The sequence below is a fragment of the Anolis carolinensis genome, chromosome 4 (assembly GCF_035594765.1).
Source record: "Anolis carolinensis isolate JA03-04 chromosome 4, rAnoCar3.1.pri, whole genome shotgun sequence".
NCBI classification, from domain to species: Eukaryota; Metazoa; Chordata; class Lepidosauria; order Squamata; family Dactyloidae; genus Anolis; species Anolis carolinensis.
In genome coordinates this window covers 173,955,743-173,975,963 of record NC_085844.1, presented here as the reverse complement: position 1 = coordinate 173,975,963, position 20,221 = coordinate 173,955,743, and the positions used below count along the sequence as shown (strand labels likewise).

The 20,221-nt window shown below is 41.1% G+C and overlaps 1 protein-coding gene across 7 annotated transcripts in view; it reads right to left on the bottom strand.

Annotated features, from left to right (window-relative positions):
- The window catches only part of fyb2 (FYN binding protein 2), a 52,488-nt gene extending 37,777 nt beyond the window's left edge, over positions 1-14,711 (bottom strand). For 3 of the 7 annotated variants that reach the window (XM_008109387.3, XM_062978271.1, XM_062978269.1), the window contains exons 1-4: positions 14,508-14,711; positions 6,509-7,355; positions 3,896-4,138; positions 1,959-1,992 (exon numbers count right to left, since the gene is read on the bottom strand). In XM_008109387.3, the coding sequence (XP_008107594.1) occupies positions 1,959-1,992; positions 3,896-4,138; positions 6,509-7,355; positions 14,508-14,528 (1,145 nt within the window). In that variant the 5' untranslated portion in view covers positions 14,529-14,711. The remainder of the gene's footprint in view (positions 1-1,958; positions 1,993-3,895; positions 4,139-6,508; positions 7,356-14,507) is intronic. The other 4 variants (XM_003220175.4, XM_008109388.3, XM_062978268.1 and 1 more) reach the window with 2 other exon arrangements.
- Between the last annotated feature and the right edge of the window lie 5,510 nt (positions 14,712-20,221).

Sequence of the window (20,221 nt, the reverse complement as noted above, 5' to 3'; positions counted from 1 at the left end):
CTGAGAAAAGAGCCCAAGGGGATGCATCTGGCCCCCAGGCCTGGGTTTACCCATACCTGACCTAGCTCCTTCTTAGCTTTCATCTCCCATTTCTTTTGACCAATCTGCTTGGGATCTCTGCTCTAGGAACACAAAGCTTCTCATTCAATCAAGGATTTCTTTTTCTTTTCTCACTCACAGTTCCACTCTCTTGGAATTGATTTCCAGAATATTTGTGGACTACCCCTTACCCTTTAAAAAATCCCAATGAAAAGCATTATTGTCTTCCAGAGCTTTTTGAGGTAAAGGTAAAGGTTCTCCCCTGACATTAAGTCTAGTTGTGTCCAACTCTGGGGGTTGGTGCTCATCTCCATTTTCAAGGTCATGTGACTGGCATGACTGCATGGAGCGCCGTTACCTTCCCGCCGGAGCGGTGCCTATTGATCTAATCACATGTAAATATTTTCAAACTGCTAGGTTGGCAGAAGCAGGAGGTGACAGCGGAAGCTCACTCCACTCCCCGGATTCGAACTGCAGACCTGTTGGTCAGCAAATTCAGCAGCTCAGTGGTTTAACCCACTGTGCCATCGGAGGCTTTTTGAGTTTCTTTAATACAGTTTTATTGTCTTGTATATTTTGATGTTATTAGCTGCCTTTTTGCTTTATTCATCCTGTATCGCCCTGGTGGCAAAGTGTGATAAAGCACTGAGCTGCTGAACTTGAAGACCGAAAGGTCCCAGGTTCAAATGCCGGGAGCGGAGTGAGCGCCCGCTGTTGCTCTAGCTTCTGCCAACCTAGCATTTCAAAAACATGCCAATGTGAGTAGATCAATAGGTACCGCTCTGGCGGGAAGGTAACGACGCTCCATGCAGTCATGCCGGCCACATGACCTTGGAGGTGTCTATGGACAACGCCAGCTCTTCGGCTTAGAAATGGAGATGAGCACCAACCCCCAGAGTCAGACATGACTGGACTTAACGTCAGGGGAAACTTTTACCTTTACTATTGTTTCTGTATTATATCTGATAATCTGTTCTGTAATTGCATTGAATAGTTTTATATTTGCATTATACCTTTTTTGCCCTGTATTTCATATTTGTATATGTTAAATTTTGAAAGGTTGTCAAAAGGAGGAGGGAGTAAGCTTGTTTTCTGCTGTCCTAGAGACTAGGGCTCAGAGCAATTGATTCAATTTACAAGAAATAAGATTCCACTTGAACATCAGGAAGAACTTCCTGACTGTTACCCAGTGAAACTCTCTGCCTCAGAGTGTGGTGGAAGCACTTTCTTTTTAGGCTTTTAAGCAGAGGCTGGATGGCCATCTGTCAGAGGTAATTTGAATGTGTTTTTCCTGCATGGCTGGTGGTTGGGCTGGATAGACCGTCCATGTGGTCTCTTCCAACTATATGATGCTATGTTTCTATTGTATGCCGTTGAAAGGGCTGGCTATTTTGTGTTGTTTTACTTGTACAAACCCTGCACATTGATGGTGCTATACAAATAAACAGTGATGGCAGCAGCGATGATGGTGGTGGTGGTGGTGGTGATGATGATAATTCACCTGGAGTACGTATTATTGCTTGTTGTCTGTTTATCTATTACATACTAACACAAAGCAATAACTGTAGCGATTAAAACAACAGAGTAGCTCACAATGCCCATTTTAGATTTTGGAAAGGCAACTAAGGAGAACTTAACTATGTGAAATTAAGTAACAAGAGGGCCTTTCACAGACAAGTAATCATATTTCTTTCTATAGATGGGATAATGGCGTTACTGACTAAGGTTTTTTTTTGAAAACATATGCACTGTTAAAATATCATTATAATTGTAAGTCACAAAAATACTAGAGAAATGGAGTACAATAAAATCCTATCTTTAGCTCTCCCTATAATTTCAACAATTTTAAACATTACTTGCTCTTTATGTGTATGGTTTAGGAACTCTGTTTTCTGGACAATTCAAAAATATGCACTTACATTTCGGGAGTCATATATGCATCATCTACAGCCTCTGAAACAAATAAATAACAAAAATATAATACAGAAAATGGTTATAGCCACACAATATGTTTGAGAAATTAAATGTAGCATTATTCACTTAGGGATGGGAATGGTGTAGTCTCAAACAGCTCTTACCAATTCAGCACAACACTAGTTTAGATTGATACAGATCTAGTCATATTTAGAGATGGCCCACTAAAATCCCTGGGACCTACATTACTCCTTATAAATATAAATTCTATTGATTTCTAGAGCTGTATTCCATGTATAACTAATATCCTTAACACCCTATGTTGTTATATTACAATTTCATTGCCATGGTAATGTCTTGTGGAGTTTGTAGTCTACTAATGTCCAAGAGCTCTCTGGCTAATTCTAAATATCCCTTTCTAAACTGCAAATCCCAAGATTCCATAGGATGTTTCCATAGCTTTTAAAGTGGAATATAACACCATAACAGTGTGGTGTAATTTGCAGTTAAATATGAATTCATGCAATAGTATTTAGATGAGTTGTATACATTCTATGACACTAATGACCTCATCAGATGGGCCGCCGAAATTGCCACACACATCATGATGTCGGAACCCATTGTCCCATGCCCCGCATTACCTGACTCACCCATCACCATGGTGGCAGCATGCACTGGTTTGCCTTCTCTTTTGCCATGGAGCCCCACAGGAAGTAGCTGTGTGTCATGGAATGGATGCTATCTGGCTCCATGGCAAAAGGGAAGGCAAACCGGTACATAGCACTGAATTTACTCCCATTTGATGAGGTTGTGATAAGGATCTCAAAAAGCTGTGGCTTCCCATAAACATGTTCCAGGTCTTCTGCTGGAAATGATTTTCTCAGAACAATAATGTATCTATCTTTTTATTGTAGGTGGATTCTGACAGTATATGCTTTTCAGGATGTATTAAAGCAGATTGCCTTTGTCGGTCATGGAAAACTTCACATCCTTGTATCCAACATTATTTCTGAGGGTTTCAATGCAAAACTACAACCAGTAGTATAGTCGAGCCAGAGCTTACAGGGTTGAACCCAAGGACATTGTGATGAGCAAGGACAATGCCATTAGTTGCCACACAATTGTAGGCTTTCCTATTACATCCACAGTAGCAGGAGGGCAAGTTGACTTTCTAAGCAACTATGTACTGTTATGAGATCTCGATTGTAACACAAAGTATTTTAGAGTGGCTTGGGTAAAATACATTAGTTTTACAAAAATACCTGCCCCATGTGGAGATGAAAACTGCTGCTTCATATTGCTTTAGATCAACCAGCAGCCTACATTGTTGGACTCTCTATAGGGGTGCTACAGTAGAGACTTTCCTGAACTTTAGAATTTACTTTTAACACCACTGGATACAACAGAATGAAGGATTGAGAGAAAAATGCATTGTTCAAGGGCATATCAGTAATTCACCAAGGGCGGCATGATACTCTTGAGAATATTTATCAGGATAGGAAAAAATATAGTCAAGCTTTCTAATGTTTGAACCATAGAAAGTCTTTCAACAACATTGCTTACTGAATACCGATGAATAAGAAGAGCCATAACAAAATTTAAAGTAACTGGACAATGCTTGTCAGGGTAAGGACAAGAAAAATAATGGTACCGAAATGAGACATAGCAAAGATTTCACATTCTGGGTGTTTACTAATTTATTTATTTATTTATTTATTACATCACTTCTACCCCGCCCTTCTCACCCATCAGGGGACTCAGGGCGGCTTAATTTCAAATGAAGAAGTCTTTTCAGCCTGGTGAGACAGATAAACTTAGCATATATTCATTCATTGGTTTTTTAAGTTTATATCCCACTTTTCTCCCTTAATCCTCAAGATCTGAAAATAAACTTTTTTTTGTCAGTGTTCAAAATGGAAGTAGATAATGCAAAATGTCTTACCATGAATGATCATCTGGAAGTTACTAAGATCTACCTTGGGAGGCCTTGGTGGTTTTTTTGGAGGAGGTCCAAGAGACTTAATGGGTGGAAGTGGCTTGATTTTTAGAAGTCTAGTCTCTCCCCCATCATGGTGTCTTTCTCTATGAGGGGGTATGATGGATGGAAGTGATTTGGCTTTTGAAAGGTGGGTTTCTTCACCATGAGGGTGTCCTTCTACACTGGAGTTAGGAGAAGACTGCCATGCTATATGGGGAGGATAGAGAAATAAGCAAAGTGATTTCTATATTTTAGTTATAGGATCTGTGAGCTATCTGAACATTGTGAAGAATCCAAACAATGTTTCTTCTACTTCTACCAGATCTAAATTTATCTAGTTCAAGCAGATTGATCATTTTTCACATGATATATTTAACACACTTGTTCAAAACCTGGGTATGCAATTGGCCTAGAGTGCCTAGAGTGACTCTCTGTGAATCCGTGAGGTCTATATCTCAAAGCCACCATCTCAACAGAAAGCAGTACCTATTGAACAATCAGACTTTTACCACTCTTCTGTTGCTCAGAGACATTTTAACTACAGCTATTAAAAGCTCTTAAGCAAAGTATGAACATGAAATAAAACTTTAAAGTAGAACTAAAGCCCTGTAGCAACAGTACAAAATGAAAGGTTAGCCAACACAATATCCTGGAACATGTACAACAGAAAATCTTATCATATTAGTCACTTGCATTCCATTGTAGGTTGGCAAAACAGTTGTTTAATGTTAAATTTCTGTAAAAGGCAAATGTTTCCAGTAAAGAAAAAAAACCCACAACAAATGTGATCATTTTTTTCTTTCATATTTGGCATTCATCCTAGATCTTGTAAAGAAAGCATGTCAAATCAGAATGCCAATTTCCTTAATTTGGTTCTGAAAGGCAGTGTATGGCCTTCAGCCATAACCTTTGCCTTTAAGTACTGTGCACTAGTTTGTGGAGTCACATCACTTTTACTCCACAGTAACCATGACAACAGACAAGCCACTTAATATTGATGAAGAACTCACTTTGATCAGAAGCCAGGGATAGTTACTTCAAGGCTTTAGCCAAATGATGGCAGGGGGAACTGTGTTCAGATTCCTTGCTATCTTAGAAAGTTCTTAGAGGCAAGAAGTCACAAATCACTGGCCCTTGAGAAAGTGTGGATAACAGAAAGGAAGAAATGTTCATCAGGGATGGAAATGAGGTTTTCCACTGCTGTAGCTCTTGCAGAAGCAGGGTCGGACAATTATCCTCTTATATATGGCCACCAGTATCAGGGCTTGGTAACCTAGGTGAGGCCCTACAGAATCTCTCATTCCTTGGGCATGTCCACAACCAGAGCATGAAATGCTGCTAGCCTGATGGCATAAGGAATTCCCTTTTACTGCAAGCAATGGGATGGAGACCTTGAGTCCTAAATAAGGTTTTCTTTAACATCACTTCCTCTATTACAGACCATCTACTGCTTCTACCACTGTGTGATTCCTCCAAACCTTTACTTTCATAAAAGGGGTCATTAAATATTTTCCCACTTCCTCTTGTCTGCAATTATTGCAGTGAATACTAATTCCAAGAACCTTCCAATATCCATTATCATAAACTGTGACCCGTCTTCACATATGAGAAATCAAGGATTACATTTATCCAAATAATTTTTCAAACATTTTAAAAAATAAAAATCTTAACTTAGGACCTCATCTCACAAGCTGGGGGAAAGTGGAAGAAACAGTCTTACTTCCTTCCCTACCACCAAGGTCTGCATTTTGGGATGGCCAGCCATCCCACATCCTTTCCCTGTTTTTTTTTTTAACCCGACTCATGAAAATGCAATCTGGACTCTGGTTTCCATGCATTGCAGAACCGGAGTCCCTCTATAAGTGCCTTTACATCATGTGATGGCCTCCATGGGATTCAGCATCTGAAGTGCATGGAAACATAGCCCAGACTGCATGTGATAAGGTCATAAATGGGATGGATACTCTTCCCCCTTGTTCCTACCCAAATCTTTAGATTGTTATTCCATACAAAGTGCTACTCAAAGTGGTGGCCTGTGGAATGGAGTCAATCCCCAAAGTATTCCAAGAGGGAAATAATTGTAGCCAGTGGGCACAACTATCATACTGATCCGCACTACATAGTGACAGTCAGCTAACTGATTTGAGGCTTGGACCAAGACTCTGGGAGATTAGATATTAAATCCTTGCCCAGCCATTGAAACCCACTTCAGCAAGTCATACACTTCCAGCCTCAGGGGTAGGCAATGACAACCTCCTTCTGAACAATCTTACCAAGAAACACTGTGATAAGGTTGTAAGTTGAAGTTGACCTGAAAGCACATACATCAGTTCTGGGACACTGCAGGAAAATATTTATTGTCTCCCACCTGCGATAACTTTAAAAGCATTGTGCTACAAAATGGGATAAATATCATTTATGCATATTTCATGCACAATTCTGAAAGACTGGGAAACATACAGCCTGAAGTTTGGCTATTGCCATTTAGATAGCTCACTTATCAATTTCCACATCTACCCGAAGTGAAACAAGAGCTATACTTTACCTTCACAGATTACATTGCAAAAATGTACTTACCATTTGAACAGTGAAGGGTCATGCTTGCCTTGTTTAAGTCATTAGTGTTTGTGGAGGAGTCAATAGGCTTTACAGCTTCACATGCTACTTTGTCTACAGTCATGTGATTCCTTGGTGGCACTGGAGGTGAAACTATGAGAAATTGAGTTGCTTCACATTGGGAAGGGTTCTTTGGTGCTTGCTCATTTTCAACACTTTTGTCTTTATCCTTTGGTACATCAGTAACATCATTAGCAGTTTTTAGATATCCCAGGGAGGTTGTCCTATTTGGATACTGCGGTGGTGCTGTAGAAGACTTTTGGTCACTGTTCAATGATGAAGCACTTTCCCAAAGTTTACGAGTGTTTTGGAAAGTGGGTTTTCCTGACAAAATTTCTTCAGGGTGAACAAAAGATGCTGGACGTTGTTTTTGCAGGTCTGCCCCAGGAATTGGTCTTTTACCAAGAGTCCCTGGAAAGTCAGAGTCTTTCCTATCATTGTTCTTCTCTACCTCAGACAAATCTCGAAGCCTAACCCTTGGCAAAGCCCTAGGTTTGACTGGCGTTATTTCAGACGGATGAGATATGTAGCTGAACTTCTCAGTCTTTTGCTCTGGAACTGCAAATTGTACTTGTCCCAAGGGTTTGGGACAAGATGTAGAGTTTCCATTACTATTTTGCCGTGGAATGATTTCTGGAACTTGTATGTGGCTCAAGGGTTTAGGTTTGGGATGGGGCAGTGAATTGCCATCAGAACTTTGTGGTCTGGTCACTACAGGAGGCTTCTTTGCAGGTGTTAGCAGTGTATTGGAAAAGTTAGAGTCATTTTGGAACTTTGCTCGCAGAGCCTTGAAGTCCTCAGTTCTTTCCTAAAACAGCAAGAACAGAATGTACAATTGTTATTTGAAGTTTTGACTCAGAAATTCTGAACCAAATAGCTGGAACATTTAAAAGGAAACACAAAAATGACACAGCATTCAATAAAAAAATTCCGTAATTGGGTTTAATTAAGTAATCAGAGCAATACTTGAACAAGAGTAAAACTTGAACTGGAATTAGTCCAGATTAATCCAAATAATCTCTAAAACATCAAAATGACTAGTAGTTCATAAATATACCCACATAGCAACTATCAGTACTAGAAACTGGGTTGTTGTGAGTTTTCCAGGGTGGGGATATTCCACAGATATATAAACCTCACTTTCTTAGTTTCCAACAGACCCCTCAACCTCTGAGGATACCTGCCATAGATGAGGGTGAAATGTCAGGATATAATGCTTCTGAAACATAGCCATACAGCCCAGAAAACTCACAACAACCCAGTGATTCCAGCCATGAAAGTTTTCGACAACATAATAGTACTGGAAACCCTGTTTTCATTCCACAAAGACCCTGGGAAATTTATAATTAGGACTAGTGCTAAAGCGAAGGCTGATGTCAATAGCTTTCCCCACATTCTGCAAATATAAACTGATTAAAAGAAAATGTTGCCCTAGCACATCCCAAATGTAGATCCTAGGATATGTCAAAATTTAGGGACTGCATTAGCCTACTCAAAAAAGATACCTCTGCTCTCATTATTCTATAGCAAACTTGCCACTATTTAAAAGACCACAGAATCCCTTACTGGTACGTAACCCCAGGATTCTGTGCAGGAAATCACAGCATAAAACAGGTTAGTTAATAGGCTTGATCGATCCACGAAAAATTTGATTCTAAACTCGTTTCAAAACTAGAGGGGGGCAGCTTTTCGTTTCTGATGGTATTTCCGAATTTGGCCCCCCAAAAAATTCGAAATTAATGAAAATTCGTTATTTTCTAAATTAATTCGTTAATGGCGGACGCGCATGCGCAATTCCCAAAAACAGCACAGAGGGAGAGGACTTTACAGGACTCTCCCACCCTCATTTTTTGAGTGATCTTCTTCCAACTTGGTACAGTGGTAGAACACATTTAACACTGATAGCTCACCAAAATTTGGAACATTTCCCTTATCCTCTGATTTTTGGCGAATTTTCATAGCTTTTATAATAAACCATTTTTTAATAATTGCAGAAATCTGTTCCTGGTTTGAAAGTCTTATTTCCTGTTAAATTGGGTTGTCTTTACTGTGAAAGTCATTGTTCTACTTCAGAAACTTTGTTTTTGTGGCTGAAACTTTGTTAAATTGGTGTGTGTGTGATATATACTGTGTATATATAATATATATATAGTCCCTGCATAATGTGTGTGTGTGTGTGTGTGTGTGTGTGTATATATATAGGTAAAGGTAAAGGTATCCCTTGACGTTAAGTTCAGTCATGTCTGACTCTGGGGGTTGGTGCTCATCTCCATTTCTAAGCCCAAGAGCCAGTGTTGTCCATAGACACCTCCAAGGTCATGTGGCCGGCATGACTACATGGAGTGCCATTACCTTCCCGCCACAGCGGTACCTATTGATCTACTCACATTGGCATGTTTTCAAGCTGCTAGGTTGGCAGAAGCTGAAGCTAACAGCGGGCACTCACTCTGCTCCCGGGATTTGAACCTGGGACCTTTCGGTCTGCAAGTTCAGCAGCTCAGTGCTTTAACACACTTCGCCATCGGGGCTCATGTATAATATACATACACATACACACAATGTGGAGAATATGTGGAAAGGTAGATAGATAAGTTGGGAGCCACAGCGAAGGCACCTTCCTGGGAGCAAGGTCTAATAATAATAATAATAATAATAATAATAATAATAATAATAATAATAATAATAAATCCCTTACAATATCCAAGATGGCTCACTGCTACAGAATCTTGGGAGGTTTAGTTTGATATGGTACCATTATTGGCAGAGAAAGCTAAGCTGTAGGAGTTGAAATCCAATCATTTATCCTCCCTATAGAATCAATTTTATATGCATTTTTAGCTACAGAAAAGCTAAAATCAGGACAGTAAAAGAACAACACCCAGAAAATGGGAATTCCAGACAGGAAACAATCAGGGCCAGCTAATACCTCCCAACAAAGGATTCCCCCAGGTAGGAAGCAGCCAGGCTTTGAAGCTGCAAGGCTATTCAATGCTAATCAAGGTGACCAATTGCAACATTCACACTTGCCTCCCACAGACAAGAGTTCTTTCTCCCACCCTGGACCTTCCACAGATATATAAACCCCACTTGCCTAGCTTCGCACAGACGTCAAAACCTCACCGCCGGGCCCCTCTCTGTCTCTCTCGGTCTCTCCATTCCTGGCTCCATCCGCCACCTTCTCGCCTCACAGAGAGACACCAGGCCTGAGCTGAGGCGAGGCGGCGGCGGCGGCGGCCATTTCCCCCCTCCGTCTTCCTCCTCCTCCTCGGCCTCCTTCCCCCTCGCCCCCTCCCATTGGCTGAGCCCGTGACACCCCTTTTGCTGAGGGGCAAAAGGAAAGGGCCTGAATGGTGGGAGGTTGGGTGATTTGCAAAAGCTTTTTTTTCCTAACGAAAAAAACGACGACATAACGAAAAACAGCCTCTCGCGATTCGAAACCGCGATATCCAGACGTGTGGACAACCAATGCCGTATATTGCTTCAAAACAAACGAAAATAACGAATTAATAACGGTTAACGGGGAAAACGAATTATTTGAGCAAGCCTATTAGTTAATATTTCTCCCAGAGACTGATTTTTTTTTTTTTAGGTTTATGTGTATTGTGAACTGTCTTGCGAATTTTGTTATCTGTTACTGTGGCATGAGGGATGCTAACCACAGCCCTGTGCAAAGGAACTGCACTACTAGGGTGTAACTTATCTGATCAGAAAGTAAAGGTAAAGAGACAACCACGGACAGAACATCCATTATGCCAAAGGAGAGTCATGGATGCCTTTATTGAAAAGGAAACACAGCTGAGCCTTGTCCTGAGTTGTTATTGAATTCTGGGTAATTGCATCCAACTTATTAAATCCTGAACTGTTTCTCTCAAATAACCCTTTTTAGTCAACCATTATTTCCCATTACACAGTATGACGCAAAGCACCTAGGAGATATTCCAATTGTTCCAATCACACTAGAGCAGCCAACTGTATGATCCTACAGCCCCCTCTGCCAGAGAAAAGTCAAAACTGGAATGTGTATACAATTAACATTGCCACAAAGGAAAGATAAACCAAACCTTCTGATCTGCATCCAAAACACTGCACAGAGTTATGACTACAACCAATAGAAGCCAAGACAAAATAAACACCATTGTTTCTGCAGCTCAGGCACAATATCAATGTCCATACTTTAAAATCAACTTAGATTCACAGCACTGTTTAAAGTTCTTTATTGCAAACCAGGTGCTTAATAATAATAATAAAGTTTATTTTTATACCCCACTAACCATCTCCCTGAAGGGACTTGGAGCGGCTTACAAGCAGGCCCAGGACATACAACAAAATTCACCAACTGAAAACGCAGTCAAAAACATAATAACATATACCAATCCAATTAAAACACAATTAGAAACAACAAAGTATACAAGCAGTGTTAAAACTATATCAAACCAAATTCAGGAACCAGCAGCCAGGAGTATGAATATGGACATGATCAGACTAGAGAGAGCTGGGCATGGACTTGTGCAAAAAGCAGACTGTAGGGCCAGGGTGAGGGGTAAAGTGCTGAGTACAAACTTAATCGGTAAAATAGGGCTGGGCATTTATGAACAGGGACTAACCATCATCAAATGCACATTGAAACATCCAGGTTTTCAAATCTCTGTGGAAGGCGGACAGATTTGGGCCTAGCCTAATCTCCCTGGGGAGGGAGTTCCAAAGCCGGGGAGCCACCACCGAGAAGGCCTTATCTCTTGTTGCCATCAACAGTGCTTATGACTGGAGTGAGAGGAGGGCCTCCCTAGCAGATCTTAGAGCTCGCGTCGGTTCATAGGGGAAGATGTTTCTTTTATTATGGAATGTTCTCTTTAGAATGAAGACACCAGCTTCCAGACTATAAATAAGGTGGTTTTCTTTGTTTAATGTTACGATTTTATACCTGGAACGACAGTGTGAATGCCACAAAGTTTCTTGTTTGTGAAGGGTTCTGTGGATACTACCATCACCACATGCAGTGCATCCATGCATATCCAGTAGTGCTAAGCCCCCTAATGCTGGCACTTCTACCACTGGGAACACATTGCTGCTGGAAATAGTTAAATTCCGTTTATGACCCCTGTTTATTATTGGCCTCTTTGTCAAATGTAGTTGCAAATAATCAGTTTGACATCACTAATATTCCCTTCTTCCTGAGAGTTACAATCTATTCATCTTACTTAGCTTATTTATTTTTAAAAAGAAACAATTTAGCAGCATTTCTGTCTGGAAGGAAAGTTTATAGAGCTGGAATACAGCTACTGAGAATGAGTGCAAAATGAATGCATTGACTCCCATATAAGAATTGTGCTCATTTACGTAAAATTTTGCTTCAGTTCTCAAATTTCCAGCTTTGCTGAAAATTGTTTAGAATTAGAACTTCTAACACCATATATAAAATCTGGAAAAAATAAGATTGGGAGAAATTCTTGTTGCCATAAAGACTGATCATATCATCTCAGACTGGGTTCCTCAGGACATAAAAACAAACTAAAACTAGACTAAAACCATTTGTCCAAAACAAATAAAACCACTATCCCACTAGATTAAGACCAAGATGTGATCACTGAGTCCCAAAAGCATGGATGAACAGCCAAGTCTCAATCTGGTATTGAAATGGGCCCCTTCTGTCAACCTCAATGAAGCCTTCGGTGGGTTACCGCTCTATGATCAGAGGGCTACCAACAGCCAAAACATTTGGGGCTAGCATGACATTACTAAAGGTTTCCAGTGCAGACTTAAAAATCCATATATAACCAAAAATAGGTCAGAGCTCAGTAGACTTTGCTTTTTAAAGCAAACAACAAGTCAGGATCACAGTCTTTATTACAACTGCACATTATTTAGGAATGAAGGAAACTGGCTAATTTTTCCCTGAGAGAACATGCCTCTGGGAATTTCTAAGTCTTCCAGCATGACTCTGTGGTCAACCTCCACTGGAAGCTGAATACAGAATTACATGGGAGCACCTAGAAATTCCTAGAGGGAAGGTCTCCCTAGAAAATTCTAGGTCTTGCAGCATGACTGGAGGAAATTGACCATAGGCATATTGAGGAACCTCGAGTTTCATAGTGAAGATGTTTTTGATCAAATCTGTTAATAAAATTTGAAAAAAAATTAAACCCCAAACGAGGAGAGATTGACTTTCCAAATCTTTATTTTCTTCAGATTTCTTGATCAACCTCCGTTTTTATTAACATATGGGCTGAGATATAAACTTTTCCCAACAACATCAGTGTCTTTATCACCCACTTTAAAGTCTTACAAATGTTCTGTGGCTGTTATTTTCACTGCTTAAAAAAATCAGCAGTAACCCCGTTTTTGCACTTTCTCGACAGGGGAATTCCATGAAAAGCTGTTTTCAGACAGCTTACTTACAGCTTGTCTTCAGGGACATTATTGGCCTGGTGTTTCTAAAGAGGAACATGTTCCCTTTATCATTTGTTTAATCAAGGCAGCAGTACTCTGACCCCGGCAGGCAGAATTGACTGGAAATTTGCCATATGCATCAGGTGCCAAGGACAGAATTTGATGACATGCTGGGGCCAGGAAGTAGCCTCTCCTGCAGGTTTTCCCAGCAAGGCCACCCAAACTCTCTCAAAAGTTCAAAATGAAAAAATGATTATTCTGCTAGTTTAACAACCAAAATAAAAGCAGCTAGAAAAGTGTGCATGTATATCATAGCACTATTAAACTAACATCCACCAGCCACAGGCATGTTTAATAATCTTGTGTTTAGTGAGATTTACTCACTGCATTGAGGAGTGTGGCCCTCCCTAAAAGAGATGACACAAGTCTTATCACATTCACAGTCTGCTCAATGGAGTTACAATGAAACCTATTGAGATTTGGACTATGCCTTTAGACACCAGGGTTCAAATATCTGCTCGGACATAAAAAAAAAATAGTCTATGTTACCCTGGCCAACTCACACAAACTTAGCCCCAGTAAACCCTGTAATAACCTCAGGAGAAACGACTTGAAGGCACACACTCATCACAGCCTGAAACTTTGGGTGAATCCATACTGTAGAATTGCTGCCATTTGACATCACTGTAACTGCCATGGACTCCTGGGATTTGTAGTTTGGTGAGGCACCAGCACTCTTTGGCAGAGAAGGCTAAAGATCTTATAAAAGGACAACTCCCAGGAATCCATAATATTGAGTAATGGCAGTTAAAGTAATGTCAAACTGCAGTACTTCTACAGTGCAGATAAACTTGTTCCATCTCTGCATCCCACCCAGTACACATAACCAGCAATTCCCTCAAGCACATGGGGGCCTGTTTGTGTGTTTACTAATAAGGCACTGTACACAGGTAGAATGCCTACATTTCACATTCAACACCAATCAATCCATTCATTTATCTCCTTCATTTATACCCTGTATTTCCTCAACATCAGAGGTATACAACCTTTGGTCCTTCAGGTGTTTGGGATTCCAGTTCCCAGAAGCTTTTGCCAGCTTGTCCAAAGGAAAGGAATTATGGGAGCTGGAGTCCAAAACACCTGTAGGATCAAAGGTTAGACACCACTGCTCTAGAGAGTAATCATTTCCCCACTACATTACAAGTTAAACAGGTGAGTGCATGAATTGACAAATCATTTCCAGCCAACTCAAAGAACTACTGGACAAAAATGATAGCTCCACATACTATTATTCCTTTTCAGAAAGAGAGAGGACACACAGCCGACTTCACATAGTGCCAATAAATTTTCACAGAATCTAATAATACAAAACCAAATCTGGAATACAACTTTTTGGTCTCTCCTAGCTATCCAGCCTCCCCACCTCCAATGCAATTTGCTTTTCACTGCACTCTAATGAGCCATGAAGAATTACAACCAGCTTTCTAACCAACCAAAGAACAGTTTAAACAGCAAAAAGGTTTGCACCCCCTTTTCGCTCAGTCCACGCAGAGAACAAGCAGTGACACATTACCATATTCATGACCATATCCATACTTCTTCTCCTACTGTTGTGCTTCGTTGTAAACTGGCTCAGTTTTTAGCCCATTTTGCCTGAGTCAGTTCACAAAGCAGAAGAGACTGAACAACTTCCTCTCTCTCTCTCTCTCTTCCCCTCTGTGTGCTCAGCAGCTCAGAGAAATCCTACAGCAAGAGTCAGGAAGATTAAGGTGGAGCATATATGCAGAAGAATTACACCTGAGCTCAGGGATTTAGCTCCTCCCTAGCAAAACCCTTGGGGCATAAGGAAGCACACTACGTGCACCTGTAAGCAGAGCTTCCTCGTTGTTTCATGAGAATCCAGCGTTTATACAGCCTTTGCTGTCAGCTCTGGGAAAAATGGACACTAGAGTCAGGGAGAAGTTTTACAACTGCTCATAGCTTTTAGATTGCAAAGGGGTGAAAGAAAGGGCTTTCAGATGCACAAAATATGTTTGATTAGATTATCCACCCAGCTGTGCAAACCCAGGCAACTGGAAAGCAAATATGTTGCTTCACTTATTTGATCCAGATTCTGTGGCTAAATAGATTATGCACATACAGTGTGGGGAGGTATGTATTTATGTATTTTGTGTACATCCAGGGGATGCATGCATCAACCTTTTTCCAGAAATGAGTAAAAACATTTTTGAGGCTCATCCTCAGTAAAGTTTGTCATATATAGGACCTCACACTGCAGGAAAACTCAACCTGAACTGTCTTTGAGTCTGTTGCCCATAGTTCTGTCTGGCTGAGCATTTTAACATATGTTAGCTAAAATCAATTGCAAAGCTTAAGGGGGACACTAAATTAGCTGAATATAGAGGCAGACTAACTGCATTTCACATGTGCAGAGGGCATAATCTAGTCAAAATTAAACGTTGTACAGCCCTATTATTTTGTATTAAAAGGTTGATAGTATGTTTAACTTTCTCCCACTGAAACCAACGGTGCTTAAATGTGCTGGGGTGGATCAAAATTCTTGGGAGTCTATTATCTGATTGTGGGTGGTTACTGGAAGTCTTGCATAGCCACTTTATGGCTTTCATTATCTGACCAGGCATTTCCTTGGTGTAACAAGGTCAAGCTGGAAAAAAATCATTGTACGTGTTTATTTGGAAGTAAGCTTGAGAATTCAGTTGGGACATTCCCTATAAAATTAGGTTGGCAGTGTTTGTGCAGGTTTTTTGAATCAGCGGGTGGCATTCATGGTTGTTATAGTGAATTGAGCAAATTGTGCTATATTCCAAGAACCGCATGCTATCTACAGTTCTTTCAGATTTTTATTATGTAGTTGACCTCAGTATCATGAAACTGTATGAAAGATTCAGATCTTCTCTATTTGAAATCCTGTTTTCCCATTCCTTTTACTGTTGTCTTTTCACACTCAAAATTGCTAGGTGAAGAGTGTGGAGGAGCTCCACAAAGTCTTTGGATGAGTGCTACCAACTCTTTATTTGAAAGTACTTCTCAGAAGAGAAACTCTCCTGTAAGACCACTCCAATATTGCATCGATTAAATAAATATTTATAGTTTGATTAATATGCATATATATTCCAGCATTTTGCAGTAGTTTGAACATTGGACTTCCAACTTTAGAGAGCAGGGCTTGAAACTCACTAGATGACCTTGGATGAGTCACACATTTTTGGTCTCAGAATGAAAATTTGTTAGTATCATTATAGTAATGAAACTTTCACTATGTATACTTTAGAAACACTTTAGAAATGAAGCGCCAGTGCCCCCCAGTTTTGTAATGACTTTTGAACCATTTTTTATGGCTCACACATCCCTAGTATTTGACATTGAATTGTGATCAGTTAAACAGGCTGTGTTCCTTACTTGCCCCGGCAGCTTGTCCACATCAGCAGTACTAACCATTTGATCTAGTGTAATGTGACTTAGGGAGTTGCTGGGTGCCCCCAGTATTGACTTCTGCTCCAATAACAGCCTCTTAAGTTGACTCTTGTAAAGGATATTTTATCTACAAAATAGGCACTGAAAGCATCTCAGTGAGCTAATGGAGAGTCTAACAGCAAGTTCAGAGAGGAGGGTATCAGATTAGACCTCTCACCATGCTCAACTAACATGAGATGCAATATGTGCAGAGAAGAAAGCTTCCTTTGACTGCATGTGCTGCCACTTGATAGGAACAGAGATGTCCTCCATCTCGTGTGTTGTTGCATAGAAATTGAGTTTTCCCTCATTTATGCTCTACTCTTTATCTTTTCTGTTTCTGCTTCTTGGAGGTCTCTGTATACCAAGGAGCCTGGTTAGTAATAGGGCATCAACAGGATCATCAGGACACTTAGAGGAAATTGTGTCAATAGTCCTGGTTACATTTTTATTCCAATTATTGACCAGGACTTGAACAGGATCATCGGTAATACCAGCCAAAGAAATCTCTAATAATGTTATGTAATGTGATGTCATTAACAGTGTTCTATGACTGGAGCCCCGGTGGCAAAGTGTGTTAAAGCACTGAGCTGCTGAACTTGCAGACCTAAAGGTCCCAGGTTCAAATCCTGGGAACGGAGTGAGTGCCCACTGTTGCTCCAGCTTCTGCCAATCTTGCAGTTCAAACACATGCCAATGTGAGTAGATCAATAGGTACTGCTCCGGCGGGAAGGTAATAGCGCTCCATGCAGTCATGCCGGCCACATGACCTTGGAGGTGTCTACGGACAACACCGGCTCTTCAGCTTAGAAATGGAGATGAGCACCAACCCCTAGAGTCAGACATGACTGGACTTAACGTCAGGAGAAAACCTTTACCTATGACTGTTATTATTGATGATCCTGTTGACACCCTGGTCAATAATTGTAATGAAAATGTAAACAGCATTCTAAAGCACAGGTACACATTTCCCTGTCCATTTTGCTCCTGCAGAATTCTAGAAAAAGTCTAGAGTGGAGCCTTTGGAATTCTCAGCCAGAGAGGTCCTTGGCTTCCCTAAACTAGATTTCCCAGAATTATGCAGGAGCAAACTAGGTGTTAGGGAACACTTTAGAACTCTAATGTGATCTAATCATAAGACCTCCTGAAATCTCAAAGGATTTATTAGCCTTAAAACTGGACCATTTCGATAGGTCCTCTATCCCTGCAAGGTAGGTTGTAGCTATGATACTAGTCCTGACTAGAAAATGATCTGTCCATGACAACCCAGAGGTATTAGTCAAATCTGCCCACCAATCTGTGTCTTCCAGGCTGAGAAATATAATTAAATCCATACCTTGGATTTAAACAGCACTCAGGAGCCCCGGTGGCAAAGTGCGTTAAAGCACTGAGCTGGAGACCGAAAGGTCCCAGGTTCAATCCCCAGGAGCAGCGTGAGTGGCCGCTGTTAGCTCCAGCTCCTGCCAACCTAGCAGTTCGAAAACATGCCAATGTGAGTAGATCAATAGGTACCGCTCTGGCGGGAAGGTAACGGTGCTCCATGTAGTCATGCTGGCCACATGACCTTGGAGGTGTCTATGGACAACGCTGGCTCTTTGGCTTAGAAATGGAGATGAGCACCAACCTCCAGAGTCAGACATGACTGGATTTAACGTCAGGGGAAAACCTTTACCTTTTTAAACAGCACTCACTACAAGACAGAAAGATTGCATGAACCAGATTTGGATCATATATTCCTCCTCCACCATTTAGCCCATCTGGGCTAAAACTGCTGCTCTTGGACGCTAGGTCAGTCAATGGCAAAACATCTATTATCCAGGACTTGATCCTGGAGGAACAACTGACCTGGCGTGTATTACTGAGACCTGGCTGGACAAGGCCGGGGCGGGGGGGGGGGGAGTCAGCCTCTCCTGTCTTTGCTCACCAGGCTTCTCGGTGCATCAGTATGTTAGAACTAGGGGGCGGGGAGGAAGAGTTGCAGTCTGTTGGAATTCCATCTCCCTGCTGGGGGACTTCAACGTACATGTGGAGACTAGCCTGTCGGGAATGGCTCAGGACTTCATGGCCACTATGACAACTATGGGGCTGTCCCAGGTGATATCTGGCCCCACCCATGTCACTGGACACACATTGGACTTGGTCTTCTGCATAGTGGAGGAACTATCTATAGCTCCATTGTCATGGACTAACTATTATCTAATCAGGTTTAGGCAAACTGCAACTCTAAACCTCTGCAGGGGTGGGGACCAATTAAAATGGTTTGCCCCAGGAAGCTTATGGCTCCAAATAGATTCCTGATGGCTCTTGGGGATTTTCCTGCCACCATGGGAGATGATTCTGTTGAAGCCTTGGACACGAAGGTTGCCAAGGCTGTAGAAACAATCGCTCCTGAACGTCCTGAGCCAAATCAGCTTTGTGGTATAATACAGAGCTAGCAGCAATTAAGCAAATGTGCAGGAGACTAGAACGACATTGAATAAACATGGAGTACAGCGTGTTGGAATTCCTTATCCATGGCAATGAAGGTGGTAGAAAATCTTTCACAGCCGCTAACTTTGCATCTGCAAGGAACTGCTCAGGAGAGCTGTTCCGGGTGGTCAGGTGACTCCTTCAGCACGATTCTCAGGCAGGGACCCCATGCCACTTGGTGGTCCATTGCGAGGAATTTGCAAGGTTCTTTGCAGATAAAGTCATTCAGATCCGTTCTGACCTAGACACCTCTATTGATACAGTCTCTGTGGGTGTACCCCAGACAACTGCTTGTCAAGTTTTAATGAATTTATTTTAATTAGTGCATTCCAAGCCAGCTGTGCCCATACCTTGAGAAGCCAGACTTGGCCATGGTGGTCCACACCTTAGTTACATCCCATCTAGACTACTGCAATGGGCTCTACATGGGGTTGCCCCTGAAGAGTGCCTAGAAACTTCAATTAGTCCAAAGAACTGCAGCCAAGCTACTTATAGGTGCTGGAACCAGGGAGCACACATCTCCTTTGCTACAGCACCTGCACTGGCTACTAATTTGTTTCGGAGCCCAATTCAAGGTGCTGGTTTTGACCTTTAAAGTCCTAAACATTTCAGGTCCAACTTACTTAACAGACCGCATCACCTCATACCAACTGGCCCACTCTTTAAGATCTTCAGGGGAGGCCTTACTCTCACTTCAATCACTGTTGCAAATGCGGTTGACATTGACGAGGGAGAGGGCATTCTTGGTGGCTGCCCCGACCCTATGGAACACCCTCCTAAAAGAAATTAAAACAGCTCTCTCCCTTTCTTCTTTTAAGAACCAAATAAAAACTTTCTTGGTTAGACAGGCTTTCAGTGAAGGAAGGTAATCTGGAGTAACAGGAAACTTATGTTATAGACTGGAGCAATGTATCTTGATATGCCACATGAATGTGAATGTATATTTTAGTTGTTTCTCAAATTTGCTTATTTTCTAGTGTTTATATTTATTATGGATGTGTTATTATTGTTTTTATGTGATTTTGATATGTTGTAAGCAGCACTGAGTCACATGAGGAAGAAAAGCAGGATATAAAGATTTATTATTATTGCACCTGTAAAAATAACTTGAATTTTCAGCTCCACCCAGAAACTAGTGGATTTATCCTTTGTTAAGTTATTGTAAATGAAATTTAATTCTATCTTCATTACTGAAAAAGAAAAATATCACATGCACCTAATTATTTGCAACTAGCTGCTCCCATACTTTAGTAAGACCAGCTTTAGAAATGGCTAGGTTGATTTGCAGAAGAGACTTCATCCCATGCAATAAGTAAAGTGTTGGGGATCATTGTTTTTCCCTTC